Consider the following 20,885-nt stretch of genomic DNA (forward strand, 5'->3'; position numbering starts at 1 on the left):
CTCCAAGTTCCTGTGGATTTCTGACATCCAGGAAGTGGGATCTGAGTTAGGAAGATGAGAGTGTCTGCCTCCCCTGGGTTTCCCACCAGCCAGTGTTGAGCATCTGCTTAGCGCAGTATGAAGCCCATGGCTGGTTCAGGAGGAATTAGCTGGCATGGAAGGAGCATGGAAGAGCAAAAGGAGAGGGGATCATGGTGAGGGGGTTTAAATGCCAATCACGTCCATATTTCTCCACTGAGTTATTAGTTTTACCCTCCAACCCAAACACAGTCTGTTCCTGCCTGCAGCTCCTTTCTCATGCTGGTGACAGGCAGCTGGGTACCACTGCTGTCTTCTCTGGACTATGGAGTAGATGGATTGGCTCTGACCTCTTGTCCTCTGTGTGTTCACATGGCCTCTACCTTCTCTCATTTTCCTTCCCAGCTGCCCAGCTTCTGCATACAGTGTACTCCAAAGGCACCCCACTATTACAGAGAGATGTGATTTATTAACATTTTTAGCAGCTAGTTATTGATTCAAATAGTATCTTAGAGGTATATCCAGTTCATAAGGTAGATATAAGCAGCATTTAATAACAGAGGACTTGTATCAAATGTACATTTAATTTGCATGAATTAACCTATAGATATCTTATGATAGAATAGAAGAATACAGAAACAGAAATTTAAGGAGTTAGGTCATTATCCAAATAGGTACTCTCAATGAGCATCAATAATCCAGAGTAAAAATGGAAGAGAAACACAAGCTATCATGTTTTGTCATCTTCAGTGCCCATTATTCACATTGGACACCATTCTAATCTGACCAATTTTTTCTTTTATTTTTTTTAAACTATCAAGCCAATGATTTTGGGCTTTGAGTCAAATAAATAAAAACAGGACATTTACAGGGTTGTAAATGAGGAGCAGCAATTTTTTAAAAAAAATTATTGGTGCATTGCAGTCATACATCTTAATGGAATAAAAGATGGTGAAGAAATACACACACACATCACCCACATCACCCAATTCCTGCCTCATTCCTTCTCCCTCCCTCCTTCCCATGCTTGGCTTAGTGATTGACTTTGATATGTTTAAGTACATCATGTGCTTTAGAGAGTTTCCCTCTTCCCTCTCCAATTACATCATTTACATGGAAATGATGGAACTGGAGGACATTATGCTAAGTGAGATTAGTCATTCACAAAAAAAATAAAAATTCTGATGTTTTCCCTAATATGCAAAAGCTAGGGAGAAAATGATAACAGGAGGAACTCTAGATGAAGAAGGAGATTCTATAGATGAGTAAATAAGGCAACCTGACTGAGGAGCAGCAGCTTTTAAACAGTCTTTGTAACAAAGTGATAGCTTTGAGGACTTATTTTAATGTTCTATGTGTGAAGGCACACACATATAATTAGATGTACACAGCCCTTGGTAGTTTTCAAAGCCTTTTCATATATATCAACTCATGTGATTCCCCCAGCCACCCTGGGAGTCAGGTAAGGTAAAGGTACTGTTGCCACTTGACCGATGAGGAAAGTGGACTTGGGATTTTGAGTGACTTGCTCACAATCTCATTAAAAGGATTAAGTTCCTGGTTCCTGGCTTCCACTGCACCTGACACTGGTCCAACGATTTTCTGGGATGTCTTGCGTTTGAAAGAGGACCTGGAAAAAGAACCTCCTCCTAATTATCAGCCTGCTTCTTCCTTCCCCAGTGTCTCTAGCACTTGTTTCCAGCCTGCACTCTGTCTCTCAGAAGGACCTGCAGCCCTGCAGCCAGGGAGCCTACTGAGAGGTGAAGGACAAAACCTGCCATCCATTCCCTTGCAGATATCAAGGACAGCAGCTCCAGGGCCAGGCGTGATGGCGCACCCTTGTAATCCCCCGCACTTGGGGAGGCGGGGACAGGAGGATCACGCAGGTTCAAAGCCAGCCTCACTGATTTAGGAGACCCTGTTTCCAAATAAAAAATATATTAAAACAAAATAGGTCTGGGAGTAAAGCCTGGAGGTAGAGGGTTTCCAGGAACACCAGTACCACCAAAGAGAGAGAGAGAGAGAGAGAGAGAGAGAGAGAGAGAGAGAGAGACAGACAGACACACAGACACAGACACAGACACAGACACAGACACAGACAGACAGACAGACAGACAGACATACAGACAGGAGCTCCAGAAAGCAGCCACAGATAGTAGGAAGAAGGAGATCATGCCTTTATTCATGCCTGAGCTAATGAAAGGAGTAACAGACTGAAAGGGCCCACTGACAATCAAACCCAGTGAATGATGGCCAAAAAGGAAGAAAAAGTCCACACTTAGTTGCCTTGTAGTAAAATTTTGGAACACTATGGATAAAAGTGAGAAAATAATATGAATGCTTTCAGAGAGCAAGAGAAAAGCAAAGAGAGGACGGTAGTTGTCTATGAAGGAAGGATACACAAGAGTGTTTCCAGGCAAGTATAATAATATTAACAATTTCCTGAGAACATTCTACAGACGCAGATAGTGAGCCTGAATGCTGTGAAAGCCCCATATTTCCTCCATCTGAATCTGGAAGAATTGAAAAGATTTGAACAAGGAGTAAAGCAGATGGTGATTAAAATTTTGTCTTAAAGAAGGTTAGTTTTGAGGACGTGGCAAAATGGGCACTTCCCTGCTCAGGGTAAGTGTGTGCAGCTACCTGACATGCTCTTCCATGGCAATTGGTCCCCAAGCAAGGGAAGGATTTATGAACACAGAGAGGAGGCTGCTTCTGGAATACACCTGGCTCCCTCTCATCATGGCAGGTGCGCAGGGAACCCTCTGTGTGTACCCAAGCCCGCCTTCTGAATCAGTTATGCTCAGTGGAGAGAAATAAAGGGAGCTGGTCAAAAGAATGTTTGCAGAAATTCATCCCGATCAAAACCAAAGGCCAGGAAAAAAAATTTCCCCAAACATTATTTAGAGTATATAAGTACAATTTCCATTTAATCCTCAAAATAATACAATAAGTTAAGGCATTGTGATACCTGTTATGTGGTCGAGTAAACTGAGGTTGCTAGAGGCACCGGGAACAGACATGTGCCTTTTACTCTCACTGCTATAACAACACTCACCCCTGAAGGATTTTGTGGCTTTGTTTTGTGGAAGTGGCAGGGTGAAGCTTATGCTCCAGTTCTGTCTTAGGCTATGATGCCAGAGACTTCTTATTTTCTTTCTATGCTGAGTGCCAGTGTGGGGCTCTTCGAGACACTGATATAGGAAGGTGTGCTCACTTGATGTCCCTCTGGCATCTAGCCTTAATGGACAGCCTCATCATATGTACGGAGAACAGAAAAGAAGCTCATGTCCAAGTAAAAGACATCCTCACAGGTGTAATGGGCTAAGGAATGAAACTGGACTGCCAGTTGGATATTTGAATAAGAAGAAGCCACTTTCAACTCCTGTCACCTTCCTTCTGCTCCCCCCTCACCTCCCACTCTCTGCTCCTTTTATCTCCTTTATACTCCATCCTTCTTACTCACTCTCCCTGACTCTATCTTCCCTTTACAAACTCCTCCTAGATTTGTGGCTTCAAGGACTTCTCCAGTTATACCTCCTCAAAAGTTCACAAAATCTCATTTCCTCTTTGTGTTTTAAATATATGCAAATCAATATATTGATGACTTTATTAGTACAACTTCAAGAGGCAGATCTGCATAGCATCCCCATTTTCTTGGAACATAATGAAGAAATATGCAAGAAATCACACAACCAGAAGAATAATATGAGGACTTGAACTCAGATTTAGCAGATTTAGGGACTGACTTTTACTGAGAAGGTAAACTGATACATATAAATAAGAAAATGCCAATCAGGGAAGGTATATATTGAAGAAAATTGTGCCAAGGAGTGGAATAAAGGCCACTATAGCAGAAGGACTTCCCATTGTTTTAGACACTATGTGGAATGCCTAATGTAGTCCTCTAGTAGTTACTACAACTAGAATCACTGTCAAGTGTTGGGAGAATGAGGTCCACCTGTCTGTGATCAGAAACTCAGTGCTGTGGCTTGGATCTGAACACTCCCACTCTAGTTCAAAAGTTTTTGGGTGGTGTTGGGCCAGCATTTCCCAGCCTCCTGGTGATTAGGCCCCCTGGAGATAGGATGTTGTAGGTGAGGTAAAGTCCTGGTGACTATCACCATCAGGCATATTGGAAAATGATTAGCACTATTGAGCTGGACAAGAAGATATACTAGCTGTGTCTTGGAAAGGGTAAATTTAGTTGGCTATGACAGGAAGGGGTTTTGTGTATTTTGCTTTTGTTCTCTGCCTTCTCTGTAGAATGTATTCTTCTGGGTCTTGACTGCCTTCCAATCCCGAGGATATACCATTTGTTTCTCTGCTCAGCACAGCCAGTAGGGAAGGCAAAGAGGCCTCATGCCATCTTCTCTGGGTCGTTTCCTTTCCTGGCTGGATCTCCTCCATTTCTCTGCTTCAGAGATTCCTGGATTTAAATAGTGACTAGATGTCCTTCCTCGGCATCATGGGTTGAACAATGAACCCACTCAAATTCATGGCCATCCTGACCCTCAGGATGTAACCTTCTTTGGAAAGTAAGGTATTTGTAGATGCAGTTAGTTAAGGATCTCAAAATAAAATCATCTTGGACTCACAGTGGGTTCCAAATACAACAGAGAGTGTCCTATAGGAAGAGGTGGGTACATAGAGACTTAGGAGAGAAGAGGGAGCTGTGGAGATGGAGACAGGGATTTGAATGATGTCACAAGCCACAAAATTTTAGGAGACACCAGTGAGTGGAAAAGGGTAAAATGGTTTGCCCTTGAGTATTCGTGATTTGAATGATGTCACAAGCCACAAAATTTTAGGAGACACCAGTGAGTGGAAAAGGGTAAAATGGTTTGCCCTTGAGTATTCGTGGGGAGCAAGACCCTGCTGACAACTTCATTTTAGCCTTCTGATCTACTGAACCATGACAGAGTAAACAATTATTTGGATACACCTGGTTTGTGGTGACTTCTAAGACATTCCTAAGAAATTAAGATACCCAGCTTCCTTGGAGGCCCAAGATGAGTATCAGGTTTAGGGATAGGGATTCCATTCAATACAAAGTCCTGGAATAGTCTCTATCCCACCTCTATCTGTTCCCTTGATATATTCAGCCTGATTCAAAAATGCACAAGGGTTTAATGGGGTCCTGGACTCAGTCTAGCTGTTCTTGAATGAGTCCAGAGCCCTCACCAAAGTGGACAGAAGGTGGCCCTATCACATGGTATTTAATTCTGGAGCTGTGGAATTAACCTCATTCACATATAATTCAGCTACATTTTAGGCTATTCTAGGATCTCCCAGACCTCGTTTTTCTAGCCTCAAGGTTTAGTAGCATCCCAGATTTATGTGTTCTAGGCTGGCTAGTTTGGGGGAGCTATTAGGCTACATTGTGCTAGGGCTTTGGATTCTTGTATTTCACTTTGGACCACAGCTGTGAACACAGTGAGTCTTGGGAGCTAAGCTATAGCTGAGCCTAAGCATGAGCCATGGAAGGCTATAGTTGTAAAATTTGGTGGGTTGACATAGGAAGGGATGGCAAGGATTAGGACCCAGACATCTGTCTTGGGGTATCTCAATGAGTGACAATGAGGTCTCATGGAACAGAGTTTGAGCTATTCAGCATTCATAGTGGGACCAGGATGGTGAGGTGGGTTTGGGAGGGTTATCAATGTTGCCATTGATGTTTTATGAATTAGGAAAGTATATGTGTCTTGCTGGCTTCCCCAGTAGCCTATACCCTGAGTTGTTCAAACTGATTTGCAAGGGTGGAGGATACCTCAGTGGCAAGAGGGGTTATAAAGAAGAAAGTGGGGTGGTTGGGCTTGTCTCTCTGCTACCTTGGACTACTCAGGCAATACTGAATTCTAGTGTTCTAAACAACCTAGACAAAAGCTGGAAGAGCAGGAAGATGGAGATCAATACCTAGTCCTCCCTGGAGGGCACATCAGGGACACTGGGCAGCTTTTGCAGCCAGCTCCTGTCATCATGCAAACCAAGCCTCCTGTTGATTATGCTCACTTTTGCCTTCTCATTGTCTGGCATCTCTAGTTTGACTCTCTGCCCAGTAACTAACTTTCCTGAGGCTTTCCTGATCAGTCCCAGTGGGGGAGATCCTGAGGCCATCACAACATGTCTTCAAGACAATTGGCAGCTCCATCACCAGTGCTGGAAAATGGCAGTAAGACAGCACTTCTAAAAGACTCCTATTGTGTGCCTGGTAATAGGTTTTGAAGAAGCTTGACGTATATTTGATGGAAGTATCAGAAATAATGGAAATCCTCTGGATTTGCAGCTTCACTTTTTGAGATTTCAGTTACTCTCCGTGAGACCTACTGGTGCTGTTTGGATGCTTCTTTCTCTTTTTCGACACTCACTGTACTGAGCATTACTAAGATGTGTACATCACTCTTTTAAAGTTCTTATAAAAGAACTGTATATACACAGTTCTCTTATACACATGATTCTCAGGGTATTCTTTCATAAGGAGACTTTCCATCATGATCATTTTAAAGCTAGAGGAACAAGGTAGCCATAGCAAGGCTCAGCAAGGTAAAGTAGCTGGACTGAGGCTATATAGCTGATCTGCTAGGATTTAAGTATAGGTTTCCAAAGTTGGGAATATTGCTCTCATCTAGGGGGAAGTACTTCAATTAGGGATAGTAGTAATTGTGTGCAGCATAAAGGAAGTGAATAAAGGGGCAGTGAGAGCACTCTCTGGACACTGAGTAATATTTTTTATCTGAAAAGGGGGTGGTAAGCCCACAAGTTTTGGAATTCATGAAAGCCCAAATTCAGCTACATCCTAGATTTCTTCTTCCACTTAAAGTTCTATTAATTTTATCCTGTTATGTGAACAGGACTACCGAATAGACATAGCTATTCATTTGCTTTCGGGGGAAGGAAATTGTAAAGATATTATGGGGACTGACATCTTCTCATCTCTTTAATTCTGTCTCAGCATCTACTCTGTATTTATAGGTAAATAAATGATTATTCGAGGTTGGATTCAGGTAAGTTTTTTCCCTTTATCTGAATAGCAGAGAGCAGTAATCTGCCAGTTATCACATTTGCCACCAAATCACCCATATAACCAATACCTCTTTCCCAGTAACCAAGAAAGGACTAATAATAATGCATTCTTCATTTGTTTAGTATCTTTAAGTCTTCCAATCCTGTCCTGTAGGCTGAGGACAGAATCCATATATGATTCAGACTCAGCCTTTGTGTTTAATAGGTTACCAGAGCACTTGGAAAGACATCTATTTCCTCATCCATAAATCCATATACCCATCCTAAAAATATTAAAAATTAGCAATACACTAAGTAATATTTTGGTACTGAAGATAGAGTTAACATACATTACTATTTATTACTCATGGAAATCCCATTCCATTAAGGTAATAAAATTAACACAGTTATATGTAATATCATTGTGGGGGAGGTAAGTGCTGTAAAGAAATTTAAAGCAGGGAGATAAGAAAGAGGTCTTGTGATGGAGACAAAGGTGAGGGGCATTATTCTAAAGGGAACAGAAAGGAGAGACTTCACTCATGGGGCTATGTCTTTCTGTCAGACCCCTACCCTACTGCCATAAAAATATCCTTTTCTCTACCTGTGATTTCTAAAAAACCCAGCATCAAGGTGACTTACATGTGTTAAATAACCAGGCTCTCAGAAGCAACATCTCTTTTCTTTTGTTTGTTTTTCGTCTTCTTTTCCATCACAAAATGGTTGTGATTCTAATGCTTTAAGGTTGGTACAGTATTATGACTCTTTCCATGGATTTGGGAGCCTGGAACACACTTCCAGTCAGTGATCTGCTGAGCAAAGGATGTGGCTTTGCATACTTCCCACACTCAAGACATGATGGACATCTAAGGACGGTTTCAGCAGTGTGCAACTGGTGAATTTTGGATTCTGGAACCAAATGTGTGCCCCAATACCAAGTTACTTTGCAGCCTTAGTCAGTCACCTGTTGAAGGCTCATCTTCCCCATATGTCAAATGAAGTTAAGAATACACAAAGTATTTGGTTGCTATGGCCACCTTGTTGAAAGCAAAAACATGAGAATCTATGAGCTCCATACAGATGTCTTTATAAGGGATCAAGACAAGGACTGGTACTGGAGTTTTGTAATTTTTTCCATGTGTGTGTGTGTGTGTGTGTGTGTACAAATGCCCAAGCATGCTCATGCCCTTTACTGAGGAGCAAACCCTGAGTCTTGAGCGCTTGAGTATGTCTGTCAAGCTCTCTACTACTGAATTCCATCCCATTGCTATACATTCATTTATTGAGTACTATTGTGTTGGAATTATTTTCTGTAGTCACTTATTTGTTTGTTTGTGTGTATGTGTGTGTGTGTTTGTTTGAATTTTTTGAAATCTTTTTTGTTAGAACCCAGGGGTATTCTACCATTGATAAGTTATGGTGGACTGGCCTCAAATCTGCAATCCTCCTGTTTTAGCCTCTCAAGTACTGGGATTACAGGTGTGGACCTGCCTGGCGTTCACTCATTTAATTTTCACAGTACTCTCATTCAGGGAAGGCTGCTATCCTTTGCTTTCAGAAAAACGAAGGCTCCAGAAAATAATACTGACCTACCCAAGGTCTCACAGCTGATAAATGAAAGTGCAAGTTCTCCAACCACCAAGCACTGTGCTGCTTAGCTGGTTACCCACTTTCATCAGTTTTTGCCTGTGAGCATACAAGATTGGAGAGCTACCCTCCCCCCCTTTAATTTGTCCTTAATTGGAATTGCAAGGAAGCTGCTTTTATTACCACTTCCTCTATGATTTGCAGTTGGAAGCTGTGAGAAGCTCTGCTCCTTACTGTTTCCCTATGGCATAGAGCTTATCAAACTGTGCATTACAGCAATTATCTGCTTACTTATCTATTTTCCCAAGTCACTGCACATTCTTCAAGGGCATATCTGTGTATTTCTCAATCCAGGGAGAGGGCTTGGCACGGGGTCAGGATATAGCAGTAGTGGAAGTACTGCGTATTGACTCTTCCCTGTAGGTTAAGGGCTATGTGACTGTTCCTCACCATTTCATCTGAGCCCCACAACAGCCGTGGTTTGGCGAATCATGTTACTCCCATGTTAGCACTCTGAAAACTCATCATTACAGAGAGAATTTTTCAGGGTCACATCACTGGTGGATATCACAGTAAAGCCTTGAACTTGGGGCTGCTACTTCCAGCTGTGCCCTTGACCTGGCTAATGAAAACATCAGTGAATGAGGGCAAGGCTCCTCCCTCATCACTAGGGTTCATCTGTGTGTCTCCATGACTGAGACTTAGGAAGATCAATCCTCTTATACTTTCTCCCACTTTGTGTATCCATCCTTTAAAGTCAGTTTTGAGACAGAATTTGAGAGGCCACCTGAGGATATGGAGTGGATACTGATTTGTGTTAAATGGCTCGTGTGAATTATCTTCCACTCTCTATTACATAAGGCGGAGGATTGTCAGGCAGATGCAGGGATATTTCAGTCACCTTTCCTCAGAGAGGCATTTATAATGGATTCATTCTTTCTTTCAACATGTAATTGATGATCTACTATGAGCCATGTCCCATTCACATTCATGCAGAAATAAATAAAACTCTGCCATCCCCACTCTTGTTTCTTAGTGTGGAAATACAATAAATGCATAATGAGGTCTACTTGGTGTCAAGTCCTGAGCTGGGACCTGGGAGCACAGAGATGGTTCAGAATACCTTCACTGGGCCTCGCAGGTGATGGGAGAGTGGTCAATCTGCAGACAAATCATGAATCATGGTGAGGCCTAACAGGTGGGCACTTAACTCAGCAATAGAAAACAGATTTCAGAAAATTCTTGACCCAGACCTTAGGCGTAAAGGACTAGAAAAAGAAGTGGGGTAAGGACATTTCAAGCAGAAGGGGCAGCATGAATGAAACAAAAGCAGAATGATTAGCTAGTTTAGTGAACCTACACATGTAATGCCAGGCACGGTGTCATAAGTATATATGTATTTCAACTGTTCAAAATACTTTCAAGTTTGGCTTTGTCTTTTTAGTTACCTAGAATATTAGAGCTGTAATCAGTGCTCAAAACCATCTATAAGTTTTCCTTGTTCTTAGCAAAGAAGGAAAGGGACATGGTGACAATCTCATAACTTGAAATCTGTAGTAGGAATTCAGCTGAGAAATGATAAAGAGAATATCTCACATTGTGGTGGAAGGGATAGAACAGCTTCACCAGTGCTGTGTATTTAATCGTTTTAGGGAACAAGTCCTCGCATCAACAAGAAGGATGCTACTGTTTCTTGAGATCTGCTAATTGCAAGTCATTATGCTAACAGTGCCATGTAATCCAATCTCATTTAATTCTTCCCAAATCTTCTCAGTTCTGTGTTAGTAACACAGTTTACTAATTGGGGAGGGGCAACAAGGAATCTTAAGTGACTTATCCCCAACCCCACACACAAAAGGTAAGTTGAAAACACCTTACATGCACAGGAAAATAAACTCATGAACAGCCATGGTCAAACCTATGTCATACTGATGCACGGACACACACCAATGTCTTCATAACCTGTCCACTTGATACATGTATATAGGATTCAAAGTGCTCTCCTAAGATTTGGCTTTTTTTTTCTGGTTAAGAACAGTTGAGCAGGAGGGATGTGGGTAAGGGGAAAATACATTCCAAAGTATCACAATTCCTTTAGCATTCCTTGGGAAATGAAATAATGTCTCTACTAGATATATAATTAGTAGATGACTTATTTAGAAGAAAATGACATTTTATTGTCTTTAATGGGACCTCCTTAAATAGGTCACCCAGTATCTGTCTGGAGCAAAGAAATAAATGGGATAAATATTTCTAACTGCGAGCTCGTAATGACTGGTATGGGTATATTTTTACAGATGCAAGTATGCACAGAAATACATTCATACATGTATGTACAAGTTCTTGACTTTTATTATGCATTTGTCTTCTTTTATCTAATTAATTATTGATGCATATAAACATACCTCTTCATTTTATTTCATTTATGGATTTGTATAATCTTCTGGAGTGTTGTATGGTGACAAACCCCAAACCTCGCCATCACTGTTGGCACTTTCTTCTTCCTCCCCCTCCCCTGCCAATCAAACATAAGCCCTCCCATCCTGACATACATGTTTCTTCTCCACCAGATCAGCGGGCTGTCCAATTCCCCTGTGCTAGTTACAGACCTCATCATTTCTCTCTTAGACCGGGGATTCTCAATCATTATACTTTTAGTTTGGGCACCAGGTTATTCTTTGTTGAATGAGACATTCCTTTCTATGTGGGATATTTACAATTTCCTGGCCTCTATTACTGCATGATAAGAGCAGAACCTGTCAAACAAAAATGTCTCCAGTTCCAAATGTGAACAAAGTTTCCCATGATTAAGAACTGCTGTCCTATCCCTTTGTGATCAGCTACTCAATGGTATCCAAGACTGCAATCTCCCTACAATATCTAATGGGATTGCTTTTAGATATATAGCTGATTTTGCCACTCCATTTCTTAATAAAAAATCTCTGAATCCTGAAGGGTATATCGAAAGCATATATTTGAGACTAGTTTATCCACAAAGATGGAGGCTTGTACGATGAGAAGTTGAACTGTAAATACATTTCAGGACTCCAAATCTGGTTAAGAGGGAGGGAGCCTGTTTCTAGCTGTGCTCTAGTTATGAGAAGAAAGATGGATTGAGAGTCACAGATGAGGGAAGAAAAGCTTGAGAGATCTCTCAAAATGTCTTAAAATTATCACAGTGAAAAGCTTGGGAATCTGGGACATTAGGACAGCCATAGACTGGAGAGAAATGGAAGACTATAGGAAGTAATATATAGATTGAATAATAATTATTGACACATTTCTTAGCAGCTTTGAAGGCTACTGGAGATATATTCTGTCTCCACAGACTTTGTGGGATGTTCTGTGATCCTGTTCAAGTCCCTTGCATTCTCTGAGCCTCAGTTTTCTTGTCTATTACATGTAGAATTTGGACTGTTTTCTAATAACCCTCCAGCTTAAGCATACACAGAGGTCTGAAGGAGATTCTCATAGAACTTGGAGACCCAGGCCTCTTTCCTCTGTGATTTTTCACTAGGCAAATAGCCATATAGAACACCCTGTGGATGGCCAGTCCACAGGCATCACAGGGCTGTCTGCCAGGAACCAGGAACAAGTGGCAAGAAGGGAAGGACATTACTTGGGCAAATATGCATGTTCACAGCTCTGAGGATTAAAGGCCCGTGTTCTTATCACTGCTGCACAGAGTATTATAAATCCAGTCTTAGAATACCAAATCCCCTTGCGGCTTGGCCGTTGTGAGGGAATATTAAAAAGGCCGGAGACAGAAATAATCAGTTTTCAAATGACACGTCGTCAAATAAAGCATTTCTCACATTGTCCCTTTCTTTGCTTTTTCTGGCTCCTTCTCCTGTGCCTGGATATTCTAACATGAAAAATAGATTAAAATGAGGTCAGGCTGAGTGTTGTTCTAAGTTTGAATTTTTGGAAGGCTGTCTTGGTGGGGCAGTTTGGGGGAACTTTTTTAATCTTTAAACTCTATAAATTTTTATTTTTTGATACTGTACATGTAAATAAAACAGCTGAAAGTGCTAGCATAGGGGGAAAAAAGACTAAACAGCAAAGAGAAGCCATACAAGCTCTGATGGGGCAGGGCTGAGAAAGCTGGTGTGAGCTAGGATGAGGATTCATATCAGTAATTCTCCCACAAGTTTGGTCTAGATTTTAGACTTCTGGCCCAGGTGTGGTGGTGCATGTCTGTAATCCCAGGAACTGGAAGTCTGAGACAGGAGGATCTCAGATTACAAGTCATCTTCAGCAATTTAGTGAGGCTTTCAGTAACTTAGCAAAACCATGTTTATAAATAAAAAGGGAAAATTGAGCTGGGGGTGTAGCTTAGAGGCAAAATGTCCCTGGATTTGATGCCTAGCAACACACACACACACACACACACACACACACACACACACACACACATTATTTCAGTTTCCTGAATGTTTACTTAGCACCTTTGCTGAGGCTAGATCTGCATTTTAGGCAGGTAAATGGTAGTTCAGAAAATGGCATGGGAAATGGTCCACCAGATGCTAGGATCATAGCACTGCAGCCAGGTGGTCATGTAGAGATGGGAGTAGAAAGAGACAGCCCCACCCTTTTTGAAGGAGCAATTATTTTCTTTGTGGAATAGATCTCCAAGCTGAGAAGTCCGATGGGTTGATGTGAGCAGGTCAGCTTCTGGGTGCTGCCATGACCAACTGCCATCTATTAGATGGCTTAAAACTAAAAACATTTATTAGCTTATAGCTTAGTATGCTTGGAGTTCAAAACCAAGAAGACTTCAGGGTAGGCTTCTCTCAGAAGCAAAGCTGTCCCCTCTTGTGATGGTCTAGCGATCATTGCATTTCTTGGCTGGTGAATGCATTGCTTCAATCTGTCTCCATTTTCACACAATCTTCTCTGTGTGTCTCTGTGTCCCTGCATCCTCATCTTCTTATAAGGACACTAATTATTGGATTCAGGGCCCACCCTAATTTGGTCTGACCTAATCTTAACTAATTGTATCCACAAAGATCCAATTTCTAAATCAGGTCACCTGAGATGCCAGGAGGGCATGGATTTGGAGGGACACTGTTTAATCTGTTGAAGGGATTGGGTTCTTGGGCAGAGGGAGCAGTAAAGCATAGAGAGGAGCCTCCTCCTCTTACTTTGGGGGAAGACTTTTCATTCAGTATAGCTCCAGGAAGAGTGTGAATGGAAAGGTAGGTGAGGCTCCTGGGGATACCATGCATGAGAAGGAATAAAGGACCAGATAATGGAGCGCCTCCTCCTCCTTCCTTTTTCTAGGGAGCCTAGATGCTATTATGAGGGCCCTGAGGAGCCAGGAAATAGGTGAAAGCCAGGCCATGCAGTAGAAGACTTGGTTAAGGATAGAGGAATAGGGAAACTGAAAGAATGAGGTCAGTGTTTAGTGACTTTTATAGTTCCAAATTTTATGTATGTATGTATGTATGAATGTATGTACAAATATATGTAGTAATGGGGATTGAACCCAGAGCCTTGTACATGTTTGGAAAATATTCTATCCCTGAAGTACATCCTGAGCCCTAAATAATTTTGGGGAAGGAATGGTGCTGAGAAATGAAGTCAGGGACATTCTACCACTGAGGTCCACCCCCAGTCCTTTTTATTTTGAAACAGGGTCTTACTAGTTATGAAGGGCCTTGCTGAGTTGCTAAGGATGACCTCAAATCTGCGCTCCTCCTGTCTCCCAAGCACTAGGATTATAGGCATGTACCACCATGCCTGGCTCATGGTGTAAGATTTTTATCAAGATATTTTATTGTCCTTTTTAATCTTTAGCATGGCTCTTCACAATAAGACTATCCTCATTTCAAAGGGGGCCTATGGAACCCAGGAAGGTAACATACTGTCAAAAGCAACCCACTCTACTATGACATCTACCACCCTCACCTTTGCCTGGATCTGTTGGGGAATCGGGGACTCACTGACAGCAGTTGAATAGAAGCAGGATTATCCTGCCCTGAGAGACTTTCAGAAGGAAGGCTCCAGAAGGAATAGGACACTTCCCCTCTCTCATCTCTTCCCTACTGTCTGCCTGACAGCTTAGTTAAATTTTTCATTCCATAAAGAAAAGAAAACTAATCAGCTCATACCTATACCTGTACAGCTTAAAATTTCGCAGAAACCAACCCTTGACTAATCAACTGGCACTTTTTATTTCCTGAGGCTTTGGGCCACTTCTCCATCCTTGTTTGTTTTGGGCATCTCTGGAGTCAGCACAGCCCAAATTGGATTTGGCATTAGGCTATCCCTGAGGCCAATCAGGCCCCAACTGGCCAAGCTCAAGCCTTGGTCTCCTCCTCACTTGCTTTCTGGAAATTCCCAGCCTACTACATATGTCTTTTTCTCCTTCCCGGGCTCCATCTTGCACAGCAGCATTTGATCCAACATATGGGTCTGTGTTCGCCCCTGCTGTATATTCAGTGAATCTGTTGCTCTTGCTTTTCCCTTTACCTGGCCCCTGGTGATGGAAGCCAAAGAGGAAGTGGAAGTGTGACTCTATGAGCCAGGATGGGAAGAGCAGCCTGGGCCAGTTCGGGTGGATCCAGAATACACTTTCTTTTTACTTCTGAGTCGTTCACTTGCTTTCATTAGGTGAAATGTGCCAGCAGACACAGGTAGCCACATGGTTCTCTTTAGTCCCTTTGCACTTCTAATTCGTGAGAAATGCAGCAGCCTTTTCAGATCTGTTTTGCACAACAACCCTGTGGGTAGCATGATTAAAAATGTTCCTGTATTTCATATTTACCATGTCTCAGACACTGATAAGTACTCCACATCCATTAGCTCACATCTTGCCTCCCTCTACAAGGAAGTTTTTGACTCACACTATATATATATATATATATATATATATATATATATATATATATATACACACACACATATCTAAATGTACTAATATAGGCTTTGATTTATTTGTGTTGTTAGTTTTTAAGTTCTGACACCCAGAGAAACCTTTCTTAGGATACTGAAGCAGGTCACTGCCAAGGTCAAAGCACAGCTTTGTCTCTGGTTTCAATGCTGTCAATCACATCTGCACACCTGGCCACCTTGTAGCCTTCTTACCCACATTTGCCACTTCCAATAAATATGAAAAATTCTGGCTTAGTGAGTTGAGGGCCTTGCAGAAAGTTCATGATGGTTTCCCACAATCAGTGCAGTCAGCATGGTAACCGGGTCATTTTGGTGAAAATGGTTCTTCTCAGTCTAGACAGATATTCCCAGCAGCAGTTACCTTTCTCCCCAAGAGAATTGTGTTTCGGATTAACATATAGTGTCTTTGTGACATGCTGTGCAGATAGTTATAAGGAATTGACTTTGCCTCCAATGGCATGGTGGCCAAGGAGAACTGATCAACCACACATGTGGAGGCAAATGAATAAATGCTTTAGAGTTAAGAAACAAAGCAAACAACATAAAGGCCTAAAAACGAAGACCCATATTTTGTTCTGCTTCTCATCCTTTAAATTTCTGGGCCATGTTTCTTCTCCCACATAATAGAGTATTCCTTCCCAAATTTAGAGATTTCCATAGCCAGGACTCAACAGTGTGGCCCCCTGCTTCAGTCATCATTCTCACTGCTATCATCCAAAACAACTGATCACACAACTTAGAAGAAAGAAGATGTATTTGTTCATAGTTCTGAAAATTTCAGAAGTTTTGTTCAGTTCATGTCAGGCTGAATCTATGGAGCTTAGGACATGGTGGTGGGAAACAAAAAGAGGGTGAGAGGAAGAGTTCTCTTCTCATATCATGGAGACTGGAAGCAAGAGAGAGCAAACAAGGAGATTCAAAGGCAATCTCTAAGGCCATACCCTTAGCAATCTACCCCCTCTAACCACCCTTTAACCACTCCCCAACCTGCTGGGATTACTACCTAATAAATCCATTTCAGTGGATTTATCCACCAATGATATTACAACCATCATGAATCACAAAAAATAAGAAATCAGATGCTTTCCCTAATATGTGAGAGTTAGAGGGTACATTTTAAACCCAACCATAATACCCCAATTTTCTCAAACATAAAACACAATATAAAATGGAGGAAAGCAAGAGAATTGATGAGTGCTGACTCATCAGAGGAGACCTTTCTTGCACAGAGGATATTAGGGGCCAGGAGAATGCAAAACTCCCATTTCAAACTCTCAGTTAGTGCCTAGGGAGCACAGACATGCTTTGGAAGTACCCCTTCCTTAAGGAACTCAGAGACAAGGTTATCTCATGAATCACTTAAGATATGATTCTAAATGCACTAGCTCATTTCACATTAATGTACGATATACAAACTCAAACATTTAGGAGTTGGATATGTTGAAGATGGGCTTCAGTTTATTTACATTAAATTTATGATTAAAGGAACCCTACAAAGGTATATTTCATTTATTCACTCCGCGAATAGTATTTGTTCCAGATTGCTTCTTAAGAATCAGAGATGAAAAGACCAGTGTTGTTGAAAATCAAGAAAATATAGACCATGTAGATTTGTGTTTGATTTAATAATGCCATCTTTTATTTGTAGCAGGATGTAGGAAAGCATGTCTTGAGTGCTTAGGGAACTAATGGCAGAGATAAGGAAGCAAGGCTGGGAGACCATTAGCAATTGACCTGGAGTCATGCAGCAGGTGAGAGGCAGAGTCCAGGAACACACATCCCTGACTTCCCAGAAGTTGGCCAGCTGGATTGCCCTGACAGAGATGTTATCTGTCTCATTTGATCCTCATTTACCAACCTCACAAAGAAGAGCAGGAGCTCTTACTCATTCTTTATACCTATGGAAAACAAGGCTCAGAGAAGTCAAGCAGCTTTCCCAAGGCCACACAGTTTGTTGGTGAAAAGTCAGGTTTGCAAGTCATGTCCCTCTAGTTTTAGTCATAACTTGTGGTTCCTGAGGCCTTAGGAGCCAAACCCAGGGATCTGGGCTGAGCAAGATGGATGGGATGATCCTATGTGGCAAGCCAGTACAAAGATCAGTGGCCCACAAACCTGTCCTTCTTCCTTTCCACTACAGGGGGGCCTCATTGCGCTGCTGCTGTTGCTGCTGGTATTTACCGTGGCACTGTATGCCCAGCGCCGTTGGCAGAAGCGTCGCCGCATCCCTCAGAAGAGCGCAAGCACAGAAGCCACTCATGAGATTCACTACATCCCCTCGGTGCTGCTAGGTCCCCAGGCCCGTGAAAGCTTCCGCTCCTCTCGGCTTCAAGCCCACAATTCCGTCATTGGGGTGCCCATTCGGGAGACCCCCATCCTGGATGACTATGACTATGAGGAGGAGGAGGACCTGCCCAGGCGGACCAACCACGTCTCCCGTGAGGATGAGTTTGGCAGCCAGGTGACCCACACCTTGGACAGCCTGGGACGGCCAGGGGATGAAAAAGTGGACTTTGAGAAGAAAGGTGAGTCACATCCCCCCTTCCTTGGGACATTGGAGGAATGGTCGGAGGTACAAGAGCTAGATGTCTGGGGAGTCAGACAGTGTCTTCTGCAAAAGCTATTTTAGTTGGAAGGACCACCTATTTGTTGGGTTGTCAGAGTTTGTCTCTGGTCCTTCAATAGTAGAGAAAAAGACTACCATTGTTCCTGGGATTGGAGTTTTGAGTGGCATCAGAGAGTATGAAGTCCAACACCTCTCTAGTGTTCCTTGATTACCTCTTTTGACATCCTTCTTACTTTTCAACAAAAAGCCCATCCTATTTCTTGACATTACCATTATATGTTTTTCTCCTATAGGACCTGTGTCTTGGGTCTTCTCTGTCCACAGAAAGATAGAATTTATTTTCCTTCTCCAGGGCAGCCTTTGGGAACTTTAACAACAGAAAAAAACAAAAAGGCACATGTAAACTTCTGTTAATTGGCCTAAATTACAATCCTGATTCTTCAGCCATCTCGTGTGAAAGACTCTACAGATGTGTCACCATCCTGATTGGTGTCTTCCAGGTGGAGATTCTCTTTGTTCACACCCCAGAGTGCAACACCTGAGCTGACACTCTTCCTTATGCAGGTGGGAGCCTGCAGTACTGAGCAAAGTAGGGCTTCACCTCCCTCTAGCTGGATGCCATGTTCCCGTTGATGCAGCTTGAAGTCACATTTGTTGTTTGCAGCTGCTCCTGGCTTGTGCTAGACCTTTGGATTACTAACACATCTCACTCTGTTGCATGCATGTGTCTGAAAAGACCCATTTTTTTGTCTTGTTTGGACACAAATGATTATGTGGGCACAAGCACAGGTTGTGTTTATATTTGTCTTTATTAAGTGGCTGTAGCTCCAGGGGGCTTATAAGTGAAGGTAGGCTGTTTTAATTTAGATACATGCAAACATGTTACTGTTCTGCTTGTACTCTTCTCCATCTTTGGGGAGCAGGTGATATTGGGTGATAGATTAAAGGTTTGGCCTGGAAATATCAGTTCAGACCCATCTCTTGCAAGCCTAGAAACAGCTCATTGACTAGTCCCAGCCCTGAAGCTCTGACCTCTGCAATTTTCTTTCTGCTCTTAGGGTTCTCCTTTCAGATTCATCTTTTAGTGGTGCTCAGTTGGCAAACAAGGAAAGTATGGGCTTTCTCAAACTGGGGAGGTTTTGTGAAGCTTAGACACTCTCAAGGATGGAGTTGAATGGTATAGTAGATAGATGAGAAGGCAGATTTTTGAGACATCTGGACCTGGATTCATGCTCTGCCTCCTTCACTTACAATATGATCTTGAAAAAATGAGAACTCAACCCCTAGTTTCTCCCACTGAAGAATTAGCAAGAGAATCAGATATTTAAAAAACATAGATGATAATTCATGTAGGGACCAGCACATGCTAGGTATTGAATCCCAAGAACTATATTTGTGGATCTCAGGTCTTAAGTCTTTGCTGTGCTCTTTCTCTAGATTTTCGTTAATCTGGCTACAACATTTCTCTGCAGCCTCCTTCCACATCCCAGCTGCCAGTGATACTCACCTCCCTCTGACCAGATGTTATGCCTCTACTGATGCTGAGCTCACCACTTGTCACACTGCACTGTAATACCCAGTTTCTCTCTATGCCTTCTGTATCACACTCGGAGATCTTTCAGAGCAAATGCAGTGTCCTCTATCTTTGTACCAATAGCATCCAGTAGTTAGCAGCAGCCATTCAAAAAATACCTGTTGATGGCATGATTGACATGTCTGATCAGTCAGTCAATCAGGATAGATGCAAGCATCAAAATCTGGACGGTTCAGTTCCATGATTCAAGCTATCTCATTTTCCTCAAGTCTAGAGATGCTGGAATAGCAGAGGCCATTCATAATGATGACCAGAACTGAGCATAAAAACTGAGGAAGGATCATTTATGCCAACTAAGTGATTGCCAAGGAAAGGTGCTGAGATGCAGCCAGCACAGGTAGATAGAGTCTCATGCTTTCCTTCCCTTCCCTTTCCAGGGCCCTCCACCAAGCTTCAGATAGAAAACAGCAGGCATCCTCAAAGGTAGGAAGCAGATGGAAGAGGCAGGTCATTGCCACAAGTACTAATCCACTGTTTTCCTTCCTCTCCCTCCTCATTTTCTTTTCTTCCTTCCTTTCTCCATTCAACCCTTCCTTCTCCATGTGGGAATGAAAGTCATCATGGTGACAGAGTCTGTACTCCAAAGGCAGAAAGGCAGGAGACAGAATGATAGAGTGAAGGAGTTCCCCACCTAGTGTGTTCAGCTCTGTGGACTTGGCAACTCCTGCATTCCTCTCCCACAAAGGGTATGGTGCTAGAGCACTGCTGTGCAGCCTCGTGGGGATGACAGCTTATATAAAGTGACCTGAAGGGGTCCACAACCCCTGTCCCATTCATACTGCTGCTGCTTTATTCACACCATTACTCTTCAATGTGATTACACTATTCCAGGCACCATGGCAAGCTGGGATAGACGTCAGGAAAGCAGAACCCCCACCCTTAAAGGACATTAGTTGGATCTTCCAGGAGATCAGTCATGGAGAGCAGGGCTAGGAATCGTGGTCCTAAGCTGGAATCGTGGCCATGGGTTTCTCCATGCTACATAGTGAGGATATGGCAGAGATGTGCTGGGAGCCCAGATCCATGACACCAAGCCCCAGCCTCCTTACCAGAAAGAACCTTCATTCTAGACAGCTGTCTATCATGGAAGACCAGAAATGCACTAGATAGCCTCAGAGTGATGGCCAGTTTCACTGAATGTGGTGCCTCCCAAGACCTGTGCTCCCTAAAGATAATGAAGTTTTGCCATTTTAGGCTCTGTGCCTGTCAGCTGACCGCAGATCC

At 42.5% G+C, this 20,885-nt stretch overlaps 1 protein-coding gene across 5 annotated transcripts in view; it reads left to right on the forward strand.

The window, feature by feature from the left end:
• The window catches only part of ASTN2 (astrotactin 2), a gene marked incomplete at both ends in the record, with an annotated part of 976,717 nt that overhangs the window by 199,751 nt on the left and 756,081 nt on the right, over nt 1-20,885 (forward strand). For all 5 annotated transcript variants that reach the window (XM_080708339.1, XM_080708335.1, XM_080708337.1 and 2 more), the window contains one exon: nt 17,642-18,026. In XM_080708339.1, the coding sequence (XP_080564465.1) occupies nt 17,642-18,026 (385 nt within the window). The remainder of the gene's footprint in view (nt 1-17,641; nt 18,027-20,885) is intronic.

This window comes from Muscardinus avellanarius (assembly GCF_963383645.1).
Source record: "Muscardinus avellanarius genome assembly, chromosome: 13".
NCBI classification, from domain to species: domain Eukaryota; kingdom Metazoa; phylum Chordata; class Mammalia; order Rodentia; family Gliridae; genus Muscardinus; species Muscardinus avellanarius.